Raw genomic sequence first — 18487 nt, forward strand, 5'->3', positions numbered from 1 at the left:
CTGATTTTGTTGTGCTGTAATATCTAAGACAGTGGTTCTGGTGTTATTAATTTTTGATCATTTTCACATTTTTTAAGCTCATTTGCATAATTTTGGCAATGCAAACTTCATTTGAACAAAATCCCATCCACAGTCCCGGGTACATCAACACACCAAATACCAAGCTGAAAAGTGCAGCAGTTCATTAGTTTTTTATGTTAACAGACATACTAAACCTACACACATACATACATACACACATAAATACAGACGTCACCGACTTCAGCTTATACGATAACCTCACATTGGTATACCAAATATGAGCTAAAAGCAAAACCTTATAATTTTTTTCTTCCTCAAATTTTACTACAAATTGATACTACATAAGACTACATGATTTTCAGTGTCTTCAAAAGTGTCTTACAAGGTATTCCAGGGTCGGTATGGGTCATTTTAGGTCACAAACTAAAACATTGGCTCCAAAAATACAAAACTATGGGTTTGCCAAATGGTTTTGCCTAGGTCATCTCATGGGACTTTAATACAAATTTGCAAAGCTATCAGATAAACATCATTTTGAAAATAGCTGTCTTTTACCAAAATTTGCAAAAAATTGCCCCAAAATACAAATTGTTTTTTCTTACAACATGAAATCATCTAATTAAGTCATCTGAAGGACCTGTATACAGAATAATGTCCGACAAGCGGTTTTGAAAGAAAAACCCCAAATACACCTAAATGACAAAAATAGCCACAAAAATACAAACTTGCATATTTTGGCACGATTTTAAGAAATGTTATTTATGTAATTCCTAGGGACTAGATAACAAATATAACGCTGTCTGGCCAGAACTTTTGACCAAAATGACAATAATTGCCTGAAAATTGAAAAATATAATATTTTATCACAATGTGGACAAATATCAATAAGGTCATCCCTGCAGACCAGTATATTAATGTTTCCAATTCCTATTCACAGCTTGTTGGCTTGATCAAGAGTTATAATCCTTTTCCTTGACACAAGGAAAACCACTGCCTACTTGCACAAGATATCAGTAATCAAACCTGAGTAAGAACAACACAAATACAGACATAGTGTTAATACATTTTAGCATATTACTTTCACACATCAAAACCTGTAGTGGATAAAAGAATGTCACAAAATGCATGATATCACAATACGGTTTAACCAATAAACTTGCACAAACTTAAACTTGAAATGTAATTCAGTGAAAAGTAATACATGTAGTTCAATGATCATAGGAGTTCTGCTGATAATGAATGTCCACAATTTTCACTGGAATTTTGTTAGCAAGCTTACTGAATTTGAGTTTGCAAGTTGTTAGAAGAGGTTTTAATTCATTTTTCATGAGAAATACAGGCACGATAAAAGAGAAGATGGTAGTCATAAGATATTGCTCCTAAAGTAGTTGTACAATATTTACAAAGATTAAATTTAATGACAAGAAAACATTGGTTGTACCAAATTGCGACCAAATTCAATGGAGGTTTAAACATACACCAAAGAGGCAAAAAGCCATTATTATATAAAACAATAAAAGATTAATTACACTGCAAATACAGACAACAGACTGTATTCAACATACCTGTTGCTGTACTCTGAATGGCTATTAGTTATGCTTGTTCATCTGCTTCTATTTTCACAGAGTTACCAGTTTGTTCCTCCATGGTACTAACTGTATTTTGGTTTATGGCAGTATTGTGCTCATTTACGGCAAGGCGTAGGATGAAGAGATTGGTTGAGCTTGTCATGTTGTTGAGAAAGTATTGGTCCCTTCCAAGACTTTCAAATAGCTCCTCCTCAGCCTGAATATTCCCCCAGTCACACAGTTCTGGCACAAGTGACACACTTCTGAGAATTTCCCTGGGATCCTTGCAGTCCCCATGATGGAACCAATCAAAGAGCGACAGTGTGTCTGAACTTTGTGTAGTTGGATGTATGGCCTTCATCGTTGAGTAGTTACGGTCTGTCTGTACTGCCATCTGCTGTAGATTTGTTGGAGTACAAACTCCCTTTTCTATGTATGGTAGATTAATTGTAAGATTTCCACTTTCAGCAGCTTTTATGTTTTCTTCAGTTGGGGCGCACAGCATTCCGTCGTGTGGAGAAAACATTCCTGGCTGTCGTTTGTTCCCATGTTTGGCTATTAGGTCGGCGATGTCTGAAATCACTACTGAGGGTTGATGTTTCAAGCTTAAAAGGAGGTCGACAAAATCTCTAGGGCTCTCCACTTTGAGAAGTGGTTTGAACCCGTAAACAATCTTGTGGGGACATGATGCAGAGAGCCACCCACCTAAAAATCAATAATACATACATAAACAAACAAACATATCAATAATTATACAATAAATAACAGGTTATTTGGAAGATGGCAGTAGCCAATGACAGATTACAACTGACAGACTTACTATTATAAACCTTACATGCATAAGTGAAAGTAGCAAGTATACTTTGATAACAAGTCATATTTCAATAGACACTATGCTCAAATGAATAAAATTAATTCCACACTAAAGATTAAACATGTAAACACCTGCAGAAAATATGCTAAGTTTACATCAACTTAAACTGTCCATTGAGCTTAGATTAAATCAGTTAATTCCATGGCTGAAGTACCGTGATTAAAAAAGTTCATGACAAGTATCTGCCTTATCCTTTCTTAAATATATTTCTAAGGCCCAAAGTACATGTATTTCTATAAAATACCAAATCAAAATTGGTACAGCAGTGTAGTACTACCAAAAAATGATCATATTTCAACAACAGAATTTGTTGACAATTTTACAGTGTGGTAGGTGTATGACACATGACACATGGCTACTTATTTTTTTCTTAAGTGAGCGAAACTCTCCTGTTCGAAAGTGCACGATACAGAACCAGGGATATGGAGAGCAGAAAACAATTTTAAACATACAGTTCTACAGAAAATGTTAATGAAATTACCTGATTTACCCCATAACTTTGCGAAGACTTTATTGAATGATGACTTGTCGCCAAGAATTTCTGATAGTCGCTCTACACAATCAATGTGTGATCCTACGTCACTGATGTTAAGATGTCGACAAATTTCCTTGACCTGTGAAACCTACAAACAAAATGTTACACAGTCACCTCATGTTAAAGGTTGTACAATATGACATAACATGACAGATATTAAGATTATTACAGATATGAAAAATATACATAAGACAAAAGTGAGACAAAAGTAAATATACAAAACTATGTTAAACAGTGATACCTTATATGGCCTCGAATGGGCATTGCTTTACCATTAAAAATGAACAGTTGTACTAGAAAGTACGACTTCACGTGTGATGTGTGTGCATGTCATGAGAACTTTGTTGCATATTGTAGTACCAAATTTTACCTACAATTTTAATGTTACGATTTACAGCAATTTTGGTGGTCCTTGCTATGATTTGAGACTTCAGCAATTTTATCCTGGTAACATTTCTGCTTACTGATAATATAACTGCATAAACATATAAGGGTGACCTATGCAATATGGCTAAGCACATCCTGTTTAAATTATAGCATGGTACAGGGATACTCAACTATTATGAAACCATGTGTTGGCTACATTTTAATCAAAATAGTAACTTGACGTTCATAGCATGTGTGAGTGTAACAAGGCATAAATGATACTTAACATTTTTTAGCAAATTTCATGGATTATTCGTTTTCTAATATGCAAAAAAAAATCACTGTTTAATGGATTTTCACTTTTGAGGGTGATAGTAACATAAATTTGCAAAAGTTGTACAACATTTTTATGCCTCTTATCATCTACATGCATTGCTACAAATTGAACAATTTGATACGAATTTGCATTAAAATAAAAAATATTCCTATAATTTTGGCATCCCGTACCTTTGATTTATAAAGCAACTCTACAAGCAGCTCTTCCGACAACTCATTCTCCACTTCACTGTCATCATTGTTGGGAGATGGTTTTGGGCACTTCTTATATTCTGTATTGTATATTTCTTCCCCGCGTGCTTGCGGTGAAATCCATGGTGCCCAGAATGACATTGATGGTGAAATTCTGAACGGACTGTCAGTTGTTACTGAAATGAAAAAGGGTATGATCAAAACATTTTCGAAAGTAATCACACCTGTACATTGTTGATGATATACGCCTCCCTGGATAAAATTGTTTTTTGAGTTATGAATTCCTTTTTTGATGTTTGCATTTCTTGTTTGTATTTGCTGCTCCACTGAAAATCATGGTACAATTCCTTGCACCAAGATTGAATTGGTTCAGTCATGTCCAAGTTATAATGAAGGACATGAAAAAATTGTGACAAAATGGCCGTCTATCACAACATGTATAGTTGTGATAAAAACAGCATAGCAGTAAAAGTTACTTATGGAAACATATTGTACTATGTACACACCTGGATAAAAGCCTCTGGCAATTATTTCACAATTAATTCCTTCCCAAAACAAACTGGCATCAACAGTGTCACATGCATTGGTAGGTTCTTCAGTATCTGTAACATTTATAATTAGGTAAGACACAAGGCACTCAAAATAATTGCTAATAATTAAAAATACTTAGGAATAATATGCTGCATGATCAAGAAATTATTTCTTTTGCAAGACAATTTATGTTTTATATTAACAAGTGAAAACATTTAGAATGTAGTACTGGCATGAATGTGAGCTACACTGGAGTACACTGAGTGAGTTCAAAGAAAGTTCAAAGTTCATAAAATCTGTAATACACATAAACTTCATATATCATAATAATAAAGTGATTTAGGTCATGTTAATGAGTTAGTATTTGTGGAGTAAAAGTATTGCATCAATTGCCTAATCAAACGTGAAGTAATAACGTCAAATGTTACCTTCAAGGTCAAAAGCAGTGTTTCTATTCAGCTCCATGATGAGTATTGCAGGAAAGTGGCCGCAAAGCACACATGAGAAGTCATAATTTCTTGTGCTAAGTGCTTCAAAATGCAGATATCCATTGATTATGTCATCATGGGAAACAGGCATACTCTGCTGCTGAAAATTCTCAAGAGTTTCTATTGCTACTCCAATGGCAATATGGGTCTGAAATCAAGTGATCATAGATATGAATCGCTGACACAGATCTGAATGATTGATATGTTGAGACAGCCGAGACAGCTGATTTAAAAATATTTTGAAAAATAACAGAAAAAAATATGGCTGACGGTGATACTATGTGTATATGTGTAAACGTATGTATGTATAAACAGTACATATATGTATGTATGTGTATATGTATAATATGTACATATATATATATATATATATATATATATATATATATATATATATATATATATATATATATATATAATTTTACCTGCCTCTCTCTCCCAATATTCATTATATTCATGCTATGGATCCAGTATCCACATTGATTGTTTATATTTGCTTTCAACAATAAACATAATCAATGAGCTGTAAAACCAGAAACCAGAATGACAACTTCAATATGGAAACATTTTATCCTAGTCATCAGTCATCACCATACCTTTACATTTGCTTTCAACCATAAACATAGCCGATGTGTCAGAAAGACTTTGTTGTTGTAGTTATGTATGCCATCAGAAAATTCCTGGTATCTATAGGTCACATGGCACGAAGGACAGCTCTTTACATATACCGTAATATCTGCAAAGTACCAAAAATAAAGACAAGTTATGAACTGTCCTGTATGCATTTTAATCTCCCCTCACTCTCGCTTCAGCAGAAAGTTTTAGATCTGACTTTTTAAACGGAAAAGTTTCAAGGAGATTTTCTTTTCCCTATCTTTTATATCTTTTATAATTGCCATTTTATGCACCACTAAGATGCCTCAGGGCCCAATCTTTATTTCAAGTTCTCCGTTGCAGGCTGAATCTTAGAAAATATGCTTTTATTCAAAGGTCTATAACACTATGTAATGACATTTCTGTGGATATTTTTTTACCTAGTACTGCTTTTAAGACATTTGTGTCCAGATATTTGTATTCTTAGGGTCCTTTCTCTGTTTTCATTCTGTGCACATTGTATTTTTGGTTTTTATTGTTTGTTGACATTGTACTATTTGCTTGGTTTGTTTGTTTGTATTTATTTCTCGGAGTCTGTTATTGGGTCTTTTTGGGCCTGTTGTCCCATGAAATAAATACATAAATAAATATGCACTTGTATACGTCTGTGCGATACTGTCAACATTTCTGCAAGTACATATACTCTCTCTCCTGAAGCTGTATAAATCAATTACAGTGTTCTCCCCAGAAAAAAGTCATAGAGTATCGGCTAATTAGCATAAATTTACATAACAATAAGTCATGAATATTTTAATTAATTATTTTCGTTAAAAATTTTTGAAAAAAAAAATAACCTGAAGATGATATATTGTATAGTGTCATTTCCTCTGTGTTCGTGTTGAACTGTACGTATTCCGAAGGACTTGGGGAGTCTAATCACAAACCGGCATCTTAGGGTGTCTACCTTTGTGACGCAGTAATATGGCCTGTCAATATGTCGGCTGCAGTGTGGTTGTTTGGATGCCGTCGATATTTCTTGTCAATCTTTGAGACTTAAAAATGCCACATTTATCCATTTAATGTTGTTTTGGACCAAAAAACGATGAATTCTTTGAACAAAAGGTTTGTAAATGGCTGGTTTGTATATTATCATTGACGGAAAGACGGTGTGCACGTATCGCTCAATTGAGAGTACAGCATACGCGTGTAATAGTATTGACAGACAAGAGACACTGACACTTCAGATGTCGTCATGCTTTACCACTGAATTTCGAGGCCCTACAACCTTGATTTACTTCTTCAGTTACAAATTAATAGTGACTGTAGGCCCTAGAGTTTATTTTAGCATGTCTGCCACAGGAAACAAACTTGTCAACGGTCGATGGTTTGTGTTTACCGTAATTCAAACCTAGCTGCCCGGACGCAGCTGTCAACATTGTTGATAAAGTTACGGACGACCGTCTGTCTGTTACCAAATGTCGATCTCTTTGTCCCATATGCAACATCAAATCACGTTTGACACTTTTTTTGTTGTGAATTATTTAAAAATAAACTTGTGAAGTACACTTTTTGTCCGTCACTGACAATAAACTTGCTGGTGCACGGTAATCAGCTACCCATTAGCAGGTCATTTGTACACGGCGGTGGTTCAAATAGGGTATCGGATAGCGTATCGGCCATTGTGAAAGCGTATCGGCCAAAATTAAAGCGTATCGGCCCCGATACGCTAAAACCCTCTGGGGAGAACACTGAATTATCTGAAAGCTATCATTAGAGATGGCCTACTGGTTACGTAACAAAACAAGTTATGCTTGGTGAAATGAAACCTGTAAAAAGTCAAACACTTCACTAACAAGCATGCATGCAGGCAAGCATTTGGTAATCCTGGTATGGCTTATCTATGTCAGAATACTGTAAAGTTACATATAAGCGAAGTAACAAGTATAATTACCTTTAGAAAATGAATCCCGATCGATGATAACTCCGTTACTGGACAGCAAGATTGTTTCAAGGTCTGAGTTGGAATCACACAGCTGGCATTTATCTTCACTTGGTATAACCTCAGTTAGAGTACACCATTTATATTCTTTTGCACTGATACCACTTACATCGATTCGTTTTTCTGTCATCAAATACTTAATCATTTTAACAGTGTTTCCTTTGCATTTATCAGGGATCCCATCAGCGATGTAACTCGTAGTTTCCCGGGACTCTTCAACCTCGCTCTCTTTGACAGTTTGCATCAGGTACCATTTCACTATAGTTTTATGGGTACAGTTTCTTCTCGCACTGCAGCATTTACAACTTGGAATGCCAGTAGACTTATCCAGAGTAACTAGAACACGACCAAGGCGGGAATAGTACTTTATCTGTCCATCAAATACTGAAAAATAAAGGTATTTGGATGGGCCCAAGGGATTCCATGCTGCTATTATTGGTGCATGTACTTTCTCTGCCTCTTGCTTTAAAGAAAGACACTGAGTTTTCCTTGCCTCACTCAGCTCTGTGTTCATGTTTGACAAGACTTCATTGTCGAGTGTTATCTCCTCTGTAGGATGCAAAAAACTAGTGCTCTGTAAGTGTGGACAGAGATGGGTAACATTTCTTCCTCTTGTATTACAGAAACTACTTTCACATTTTGTCTGCTGAGTGGCTGATCCAACCTTGCGTTGTACATGTACTGGGTACCCTTCACCCTTTCTTGAATTATCCACAAGATAGATACCATTCGCTGCATCGACTAGAACACCGTCATGGTGCGTCCCTTCTTTTACAACAGCTGTTGGCAAGTTTATGTGTTTAGTTCTGATGTGTCTTTTTAAGTTCTTCTTGAGCATTCTCTTGTTGCAAATTTTGCACGAACCAATTTTAATTTTGTTCAGGTGTGATTGACTGACATGTGCCTGTCTTTTCCTTGTATTCCGGCATAAAGGTGCTGGGTTTTCAGACTTCTCATCTTCAGTATCACTCAGTTCCTTCTTTTGGTCACTGGAATCTTGGCTGCTTGTAGGTGTTTCCCTTTCTGTTCCTTGTAAATGTACAGAACTTTCCATTTTCTTCACATCACAGATTTTAAGGTGTCCCACAAACAACACTTTTCGTGCCAATATTTTTTTGCAAATTGGACAGTGGTAGTGGGCATGTTTCTTATCTCCTCCCCTACAGGCCATATGGCATCCAAACACCACATATTCTGAAAAAATAAGCACAACCAATTCATAGATATCACTACCACAGTACACAGAAATCTTTTTTCCACAACTTTAAACAAATATACGCACAAAAAGGTAATTGTCAATATAGTTAATAGTCAAGATGCAATCAAATATTTTTCAGAGCCCTTGACTCGTCTTCCTAATTACCGGTACTTATTTGCGATCGCATATCAAACTGATTCATTTGGTTTTTTTTCTCCTTATTCTGTTTTCTTTTAGACAGGTAGCTGACAAATGTATCATACTATTGATCAAGGGACCAATATTTGGTTACGATATTAGCCTGATGTGTGTCAGAGTGCATTGAAAATTTCAAACAAACAAAAACTGAATTAATATGTGACATTACATTTTCCTTACAACAGGGTTATGGTAATCTTTCAACGTCTACACATCACTGATTCAGCATGCTCCAAATACAGATGACTGGATAAAATTACTAAAGTCAGCTTGTGATAGCATACAAAGCTGAAAACTAATGAAAAACTGAGTAGTCAAAGCTTAATGAGGGTAAGAGAATTGCCGCATTGAGCTGTAAGTTTCCGTGCACCCAGGTTACATGATTCTAACTCAGCATGCTCCAAATTCTAAAGATTTGCATAAAATTTTGATTTGAAAACTTTAATCAGTTTGTGATACTAGCATGCAAAGATTAAAACAAATGATAAAACTGAGGAGTCACAGCCTTTAAGGTTGAAAGCACCTCAGGGACAATTATTTGGACTCTCAAACTTTTGCAATTCTCTTCTGATATGCCACTGGTGGGAATTCATTTTAAAGCTCTTGGTGTAAGAAAACTTTTCACCTGCTTACTTAGTTTTTGAAAATGGAAAATTTTATTTCTTCTCTTTAGAGGTAAGACAGAGATGGCAGCCATTTTGAATTTTGAATATCGGTAAATCTTGGGTTATTTGTTTCTCTTGTACCAAACTTTGCAAGGTGAACCCCGATTTTTATTCTTGATTTAATGAGAGAATGGTTGATAGTTTGAGCAAAAGTTTCGAGGTGCGTAGTACCTTAATGAGGGTAAGAGAATTGCTGCAGGAAAGGTCTATGTGCACCCAGGTGACAGGTATTTACCTCATGATGCTCCAAATACATAGGAGTGCATAAAATTTTGATTTGAAACTTCAATCAGTTTATGATAGCTTACAAAAGACATTAAAACCAATGGCTGCAAGAAAGGTCTCCGTATACCCAGGTGACAGGTATCTGACTCAGCATGCTCCAAATGCAGAAGACTGGATAAAATTTTGATTTTAAAACTAATCAGTTTGTGATAGCATACAATGATTTAAAGCAATGAGAAAACTGAAGAGTCACAGCCTTATTAGGGTAAGAGAAATGTAGCATGAAGTCTCCGTACATCAGGTGACACAAATCTTACTCAGCATGCTCCAAATGCAGATGGTATGATGAAATTCAGATTTGTAAACCTGAACCAGTTGATGATAGCGTGAAAAAAAGATTGAAAACCAATTAGAAAACTGAGGAGTCGCAGCCTTATAAGGGTATGACTAAATGCAGCAGGTCTCCCAGCACCCAAGTGACATGTTTCTGACTCGGCATGCTCCAAATGTAGATGGATCGATAAAATGCACATCTGATAGCTGGTACTTACTAAGTAGGAACAAGGAGACATTGTGCACAAGTAATGAGAAATTTGGGGAGTCATATAGCATATCACTGATACCAAAATGTTAGTCTCCCAGGATCCTGTGACATTTTCTGACTCATGGGCATGCTCTTAATGCAGATGGGTTTAAACTACGCATCCCATTTGATTGATCCTATCTTTTTGAATAACGCACAAAGAAAAAACCTATGAAAAGTGAAGAAGGTAAATAAAAATGATGCGGCCATGTCCTCCAACACCAAAATGACATGTTTCTAATTTAAGCATGATGCAGGTTTTTGCCAAAATGCATTTACACAGTTTGATAATTAAATAAGCAATCAATAAAATTAACATATTGAAAATTGAAAAGTCATCATTCACTTGGTAAGGGAATAGACATCAAATCAGGTCCAAAAATCGTTATCATTCAAGGTAACTATGAAATTTGCCAGGTCAAAGGTAGGGTCATCTTGAACCACAAAATAGTGGTGGTACCAGGTGTCCGGAATGGGTAACCGTACCCGTGTTTTTGTTAAGGGCGGTAAGCAGGAAATGTTACCGGGGTTCCCCTTGTTATATCAATGCAATCAATAGAGGGACAGCAGCAATGTTACTGGGGTTCCCAAATCATTTACCAATATTCCCCAACCTTAGCAAAAACACTGGTACCCTGCCTGTACTCTTTCCCTGTAAGGGAAATAGTGCTATGTCTCTAGGACTAGGTAGATTTTCTGCAGACATTGTCCAACATGGTGTTGAAATGGCCTCTTTTATTTTACCTACTTTGTTATCTGCGTTATCAAACACATGCACAAAAACGCTATTGCCATTAAATAATTATTTTACAGTTATGCTCAACGGAAAGTAGACGATGAGATTAAATGATACCTTACTCAATTACTAATTTACATCAGACACTTTATTTCTAAAACTACACTAGTACCTCACAATATTGCTTGCGAGCGGCAAGTTCTCAAAGACAAGAATAACAAATACCAGACCTAAATGATTCCTTAACATAACAGTCGCTTGCCTGCTTCTCTGCCGACATGAGTGCCTTATCTCTTTCCACTGGTTTATTGCCGTAATCTTATACCACGATACTAATTACACAGCGACAAAAAGACAACTGTAAGTTTGCTGAAATGAACGTCATCGCCGGGGTAGACCGGCCGACATTGTTGAGACACTGCTCAGTAAGTGTCAGTAGATTGGATTTTTCAATCTTTAAAATCATGACTTCTTTTGCCAATTTTCATTTTCTTTGACACTAAAATGCCTTAAAACAGATTACCCCTAATTCTTTGTATGAAAATGCCTCGACCTAACCCCCCCTAATTCTTTGTAAAACAGGTCCACACTTACGATTGATAACAATGGGTATTTTGCCAAACCATGGTGGTGAAAATGTTACAATCAACTGCCACTCTGTAATTTGTGCTAGAGTGAAGATAAGTGTGGACAAAAACATTTGGATAAAACTGACTTAATTTGGCAATGTTATCACGCATGGGGGTCTCTAGCTATGTACCATATCGCCAACTTTACAATTACCTAAGCTACTGATGATTAATGTGAAATACTGTCTATTGTCCACTGTTCTGTGTATCTCTTCTAGCAGTCAAACAGTGGTGCAACTATTCTCATGCATACTCTTCCAAGTACATTTGCTGGGATGTTTAACGTTTTGTGTTTATTATATCCAATCAAATGAGACTTTGTCTATCTGTTATTCAATGGCTCAAAATTGATGAGGGTCAATTACAGATTTGTATAATCCTCTACAAGATTTACTCGCCAAACCAGAGAAACCATATAATTATTGTCTGTCTCAAGATATCTTTGCAAGAGCTTTTCAGACAAAACGTTTGATTCATGAATGATGAAGATGTTTCATTATTTGCCTTTTATATATCTCTTTGAGAGGCACATATGTTACTTCATGCTTCAGCCAACTTACAGTTGTCTTTTTGTCGCTGTGTAATTAGTATCGTGGTGTAAGATTACGGCAATAAACCAGTGGAAAGAGATAAGGCACTCATGTCGGCAGAGAAGCAGGCAAGCGACTGTTATGTTAAGGAATCATTTAGGTCTGGTATTTGTTATTCTTGTCTTTGAGAACTTGCCGCTCGCAAGCAATATTGTGAGGTACTAGTGTAGTTTTAGAAATAAAGTGTCTGATGTAAATTAGTAATTGAGTAAGGTATCATTTAATCTCATCGTCTACTTTCCGTTGAGCATAACTGTAAAAGCTTACACAGCAGAGTGCATTGAAAATTAAGACTAATATACATGTATTTAGCTGCCTACCTCCACAAGGTACTGATGATTTTGTATGTGCCCTCATATGTTTTTTAATACGCCACTGATACTTGGTTGGCTTCAGTATCCTCTCTGGGCACAGCTTACAGTACATCTCTGCTTTTCCACAGTCTATAATGCTTCCAGCATTATGGAAAGTTGTTATTGAAGCATGCATCCTGTGGAGAGAAAAGTGATTATATAAATATTTGTAAAGAAGTACACTTTGATGAATTGCAAGACATCTTTTTGACACAACTCCGAAACAACTGGCGAACTTCAAAGATACGCTAACAAAGTTATCCCTGTCAATGATGATTAAGAATTTTGGAACAGTGTACACCACTTGTTATTGGCGAAAGTGATCAGTCTTCCAAGCCTACAGGCATTTTGCCTGACGAAGCATCGGATGAAGTGTTTTCACATAGGAAAAAGACAAACCTAAATGGGTTTCAATACGGATCAAAACATGTGGCCCAGAGAAAATTTGCCATTCATATTTAACAGTGCCATGAATGCAAAAGCAAGCACAGTAGCCCTGCGTACGATCCTGTGTGTTCCCGGCGGTCTCCCACCACAGATTTGGTGGGACTGGGAGGCCATATTACGCCGGGAACACAGCACCGTACGCAGGGCTAGCACGGAGCTCGGCTCCGCAAACGCATTGTAAATTGTACGGATTTGTACGACATAGCAATCACAGCACAGGGCTGAACCAGATGGAATTCTACCTCTATCAGTCGAAGCAGGGAAAGACACTAAGGGTTGTCCGATTGCCCGGGGCAAGTGAAAGTCGCGTTCGGGCAAGTGAACCTCCGATGCTACTTGCCCGACGGGACAAGTGAAAAAATAATTACATAGAAATCAGATTCACGAGAGCGATTTTCTGGTGAGGGAACACGGACTTAAACAACAAAAAATAATCATATTATGTCATTGTGAACATTTCCATAAGATTTTCATAAAATTGCATGAAGAGTTGACGAAAAGAATCATATAATCGCTGTCAATAAAATCCAGTTCAAACAATACACCGGTACCCGTAAATTACCGTACGCTGATTTTGCATATGAAAAAGCTGTTCAGCTGGTGGAACGTACGTTCACCAAAGTTCATTGCATTGACTGTGAAGTTACGGTGTCTCACAATATGTCGATACGGTAAAAAAAGAAACACACAGCGGTTTTTGTGCTTTGTATGAACTTTTATAATAATGTAAAAATAAAGTCCAGTGGTTAAAAATCACAACATAAAATTGGACTTTTACCAAAACGTACTCTTCAATGTTAACTTGTTGAGGGACAGTGAGTGGCAAGACCGCATGCAATGAAGTCATGAGCAATATTTGGTGTCAACGGGTCAAGTCTTTGAATTTTCAAACAAACACTGACTTAATTTTCAGGTCAATAAGCCAAAAGTTACTTGTCCGTGGCGACCAACCTCTCTGTTTGTGTATTTTCCCATTCTAAAATGACTGTCAAGAAGCAATTGGAGCGAGTTTGACATCGAGAAATTCAGCTTTTAGACACATTGAAAAACACCGACGCCTTAGGTTGTTGGTTTTAATTCTATTTAGTCTGCGCATGAGCAATAATAAGACCACCTAGGTTATTAGAAAAACATAGGATACTGGTATAGTGCAATGGCAATTCAAACTTTATAGGGCTGGTGTATGATATAAACGCAGTAAAAACATGACAAAGAAGTACATTATTTTTCAGAAGCTTCAAAACATTCCTTTATAGCTACAGATTTTTTCTTTCTGTATAGATAAGTTAAAACTTTTAAAAGCAAAAAGACCTTGAAGGTACAATTGAAATGGCTGTTATTATTTGTACATTAAGCCCCAAGAAAGTAAACATACAAACATATGAACTGTTAGAATTTTTTCTATGAATATGAAAGCCCCACTAGCTGTAAATCTTGAAATTTGTTGACCTAAAAAGGCTTCCTATTTTCTCTGGTTTTCTTTAAATTCTACCCATTTACAGGATAAGCTTATAGTCTTTTACTGCTTTACAAAACATTCTTTAGTGAAAAATTGGACAAGTAAATTTACATTTTAACCCTTATTATGATTTCCCACCATACTAAAAAGAAAACAAAGCATGTCCCAGTTGAAAACATTCAACACTATGCATTACATTGGACTACTCTGTTGTTTCCGTGAATATTCAAATGCATATATGCATGGTGTACACTAGTTTTGCTATATTTGCATGGGGTGCCATTTTACATTTGGGCACATATTTATTATTTTTCTTGTTCAAAATTGCACATGCAGTCTCACTGGGCAGTTAACAATACTTGTATTCCAACCCCTCAAAGAGCAAATTCCAAAAAACTTGTTTTAGTTCAGAAGTAAAATCACATAAAGAATGCTAAAAGATACAGGTAATGGGGCTTTAGTAATTAATGGAATATAAATGAGCCATCCAGCACGCTAAGAAGTGTGAAGAGAACCCTATGAGAATGTCTGACATTTTCTCATGATAACATAATTTTCAAAATAAAGTGCGTGAAATGAAAAACCAATGTTTTAGCTTTTTTCAAACACGTAAATTATACTGGGCAAGTGGTTTCCAATTCGGGCAAGTGAAACTGAACCCCCACTTGCCCGAAGGGCAAGTGGATAAAAAAATAAGTGTCTTTCCCTGCGAAGTCGATCATGATGTTAACCTGCACACTACCCAAATACCAGCGTAAAACCTCGATCGACAGTACTGCACCCCGGTACTGCACACATTGAGGGACTGTGTACTGCACGTGCACTATGCCCACAGTACACTGGAAATGCCAGTGTGGTATCCCCCTGTCAATGATCAGGGCCTCACTGGTTTGCTCTGACCTAAAACCGAATGCTACCACCACAGATACATGAGAGATCGCATCCTTCTCATGTGATACAAGACTACGATCAAGAGTCGAATTGACCATTACACTTCTACTTACTTGCTTCCACACGACACAAAAAGGGTTCTTTTTTATACTTCGACCGCGACTACAAGAGGCAACTCAGTCCATGTGAGCATACTGTAATAGTTAGTGCGCATGCGCAAATTTTGGACTATAACCTTTGATATCCCTATACATTACCCTATCTTGCAACCACGCGTGCACGCAACAGCCACACCATAGCCACATTGCAATGAATCGGTCATTCCATAGCAAGGTGAATCATGGAGCTAAATAAATAGAAGTCTCACAGTATTGATCTGTCAGTCGTTTGTTTGTTTGCTTACTTGTTTTTGTTTACTTGTTTGTTACTTTATTCTATTTTTTTTCTTTTTTGGTCGATCTGTCTATTTTTTTCTATCTCAGTAGGCCTATATTGACGGACAGCGAACGATTACCAGGGTCCAATCATTGCCTCATAAACCCGTTACATATTCGTGCACACGAATATGTAACGGGTTTATGAGACAATAGTGTAAGCTGACATAGGAAGCGGTGTTCAGAACACACTGCCCTGAAAGAATCTATTTTTGAAAGTACAATGTGGCTCTTCGCAATGATCTCAGTTCGTATGTGACATGATTTAATCCGTGTTTCACCGCAACGTTTTACAAAGGGAAGTTGATACGCTAAGGATGATCCGTGCTTTGAAAAGGTTTAAAACGGACTTTCTTCAAACATATGTCATGTTTCTATAATTTGTACCGGTTATTGTAAATCTTCATTCTAGTAATTCGCCAAATTTCAACATTTCGCCACTTGGGCTTGAATTCCCACGATATACCGGAGGTGTAATTCTTCAAAATTGGCGGCAAATTACATTTTCAAGTCTCTTTTGTGTAAATTCAATGGCAGCGCCATTACAGGCACCCGTGTGTCTCGTGAATTCCTATGATTAGCATGAAATGTCTCACGCAAGGTTGGACAATAGAAAGACAAAGTAGTCGAACTTTTATCAGAACTGTAGCTGTCAAGTACGCTTTTCATATTTTCACAGCTTGGATTTAAAACAATGGTGTTGTGACATGTCTCATGCACACTACGTATTGATCATTGTGAAACTAGCATTGGCAAGTTTTCTTGTCGACAAAGTATTGTAAATTTGAGGGTCGGACCTTTGGGGCCTTGGAGTGAGCATATCTCCAGGCTCTCGGAGCCAAGAGTTGCCCCAGGCAGCCATCAGGCTGACCGGGAAATCGAGCGCAACGTTCATTCCTGTGTCGCCTGAGCTATATATTTACTCCATCTACGCTTACTGTGGTCTGAAGTTCCCCTTAATCATGGTTCAGAACTGCATGGACTTTTTCTTTTACAATTTGATACATACGTTACAAAAGTGAATTCAACAGAACACCAACGGAAAGGTATTGTAATGTATCTGATGAGTACTAGTATTTTGTTTTTCTAAACACGGAACGAGTAGTATAGCCTCAGGCTCCCGTTCCCTTTAGCCTTACCATCGTCGATATGTCAGGATATGGAAGCGACGAGAGGAACATTGATATAGACTCTAATAACCAGCTCCGCTATCCCGGGGGTTGTCATTCATTTATCCAAAGAAACGATGTGAAGAAGAATCGACACAAGGACTCGGAAAGAAATATTCTGAATTCTGATTACCGACTTGTTCGCTTGAAGCACTGATTAAAAGTCTTTAAGATTGGCCAAGACGTCGATTAAGGGTACTTTTGAATCAATATCCATCTTTTAAAATGTAAACTAATCGACAGATGAATCGAAGTTCTGATGAATAAGCGGTTCTTTCTCTTTCATAATAGCATAAGTTTGCTCTGCACGTTTCCAAGTGAAAGGGGTGGAAATATGATTAAAGGTAGAAGGAGTACAGCTCAAGTTCCCGAAAACTAGAGTGAAGTGGCGAGACCTGTTGAGCAGAGGTGTACATACGGGAACACTTTGCCAGAGATATCGATCACAAAGTGTAAATGATTATGGAGAAAAAAGTCCAAAATTTAGAAGCCTCTTTTCCAAACAAACTCATTACAGGGTAATTTTTGAAAGGAAAACAGTAAACACGTGCGTGAGATCGTATACTACTTAAAGAAAGGGCGTGGTTCTAATTATAAACCTTCGATTTACTTCGCGATCTACTTGCCCTGTCCATGGATGTACAAAATGTACATCTATGCTCTGTCCAACCTGAACGACATTTAAACATTTTGGACAGTAAAATCTATTCCGCCCTCTTCGTTCGTCTTTAAAGCATTCAATGAAAGATCGCCAGGGAAAAGAATCCGGCTATAAGCTTGCGACTCACTTCAGTTTGTAAAGATTTGCTGCGATCTCGAGGGAGGCGCCAAAACACTTATCAAGGCCATGAGTGTTTTATCATAAACCTTATATTTGGTTGCGTAACATTGTGGACGTGTGGGATGCCAGACTTACATTAGGGCCTAAATTTAGTATGCTATCGATCATCCATGACATCGACAGACGCAGGGTTAAAGCCGCAAACCATTGCTCATCTATTCTCCTGAAGAAAACTGTCGAAAGAGATTTGTGTTTTTGTATTGGATTTCTTCAATTTTAGAGTGAAGAAAAACTTAAATGTTACGTACATAGTCACATGCATACTATATTCTAACAGAGATGGGCCCTGAATTTGGCAATACGGGCAATCGGGCCGAGGCATTGTACGGAAAAAAACTCCACGAACCTGTGAGGGCGCTTTCTCCGGGAGCATTGCGGCGATGCCGCGGAAATAATTGCAAAAATTAGAGGAGGTACAAATAGAAATGTGCGAGAGGAAATCAAGACAGAGTATGAAACACTTCTCAATGCTATTCCAGATTCCTGGAAACAAATCATCTCTTCAAACATCCAAAATGAAGGAAACTATGATATTTTAGACTTAGAGAATTATGGTCTGACAAAA

At 37.0% G+C, this 18487-nt stretch overlaps 1 protein-coding gene across 2 annotated transcripts; it reads right to left on the bottom strand.

Annotated features, from left to right (window-relative positions):
• Positions 1 to 323: 323 nt before the first annotated feature.
• On the bottom strand, positions 324 to 15688 carry LOC139134754 (uncharacterized). 2 transcript variants are annotated; one of them, XM_070701779.1, is made up of 10 exons: positions 15592 to 15688; positions 12649 to 12818; positions 7457 to 8698; positions 5508 to 5647; positions 4852 to 5059; positions 4399 to 4494; positions 3872 to 4068; positions 2945 to 3086; positions 1587 to 2294; positions 324 to 1044 (listed from the first exon to the last, which is right to left on the bottom strand). In XM_070701779.1, exons 2-9 carry the CDS (start codon positions 12815 to 12817, stop codon positions 1615 to 1617), a joined length of 2874 nt encoding a protein of 957 aa, XP_070557880.1. In that variant the 5' UTR covers position 12818; positions 15592 to 15688; the 3' UTR covers positions 324 to 1044; positions 1587 to 1614. The 2 variants fall into 2 exon arrangements, with proteins under 2 accessions (XP_070557880.1, XP_070557881.1); XM_070701780.1 differs by having other exon boundaries at positions 2954 to 3086; positions 15592 to 15686.
• Between the last annotated feature and the right edge of the window lie 2799 nt (positions 15689 to 18487).

Source organism: Ptychodera flava, chromosome 6 (genome assembly GCF_041260155.1).
Source record: "Ptychodera flava strain L36383 chromosome 6, AS_Pfla_20210202, whole genome shotgun sequence".
NCBI classification, from domain to species: Eukaryota; Metazoa; Hemichordata; class Enteropneusta; family Ptychoderidae; genus Ptychodera; species Ptychodera flava.

Excerpts from the sequence above, each read along its gene's own strand:
- LOC139134754 (XM_070701779.1), bottom strand. The coding sequence starts at position 12,817 with ATGCATGCTTCAATAACAACTTTCCATAATGCTGGAAGCATTATAGAC. Across the intron at positions 3,087-3,871 it reads AGTTGCTTTATAAATCAAAG|GTTTCACAGGTCAAGGAAAT; the intron begins GTACGGGATGCC and ends TTTTGTTTGTAG. Across the intron at positions 2,295-2,944 it reads AAAGTTATGGGGTAAATCAG|GTGGGTGGCTCTCTGCATCA; the intron begins GTAATTTCATTA and ends ATTGATTTTTAG.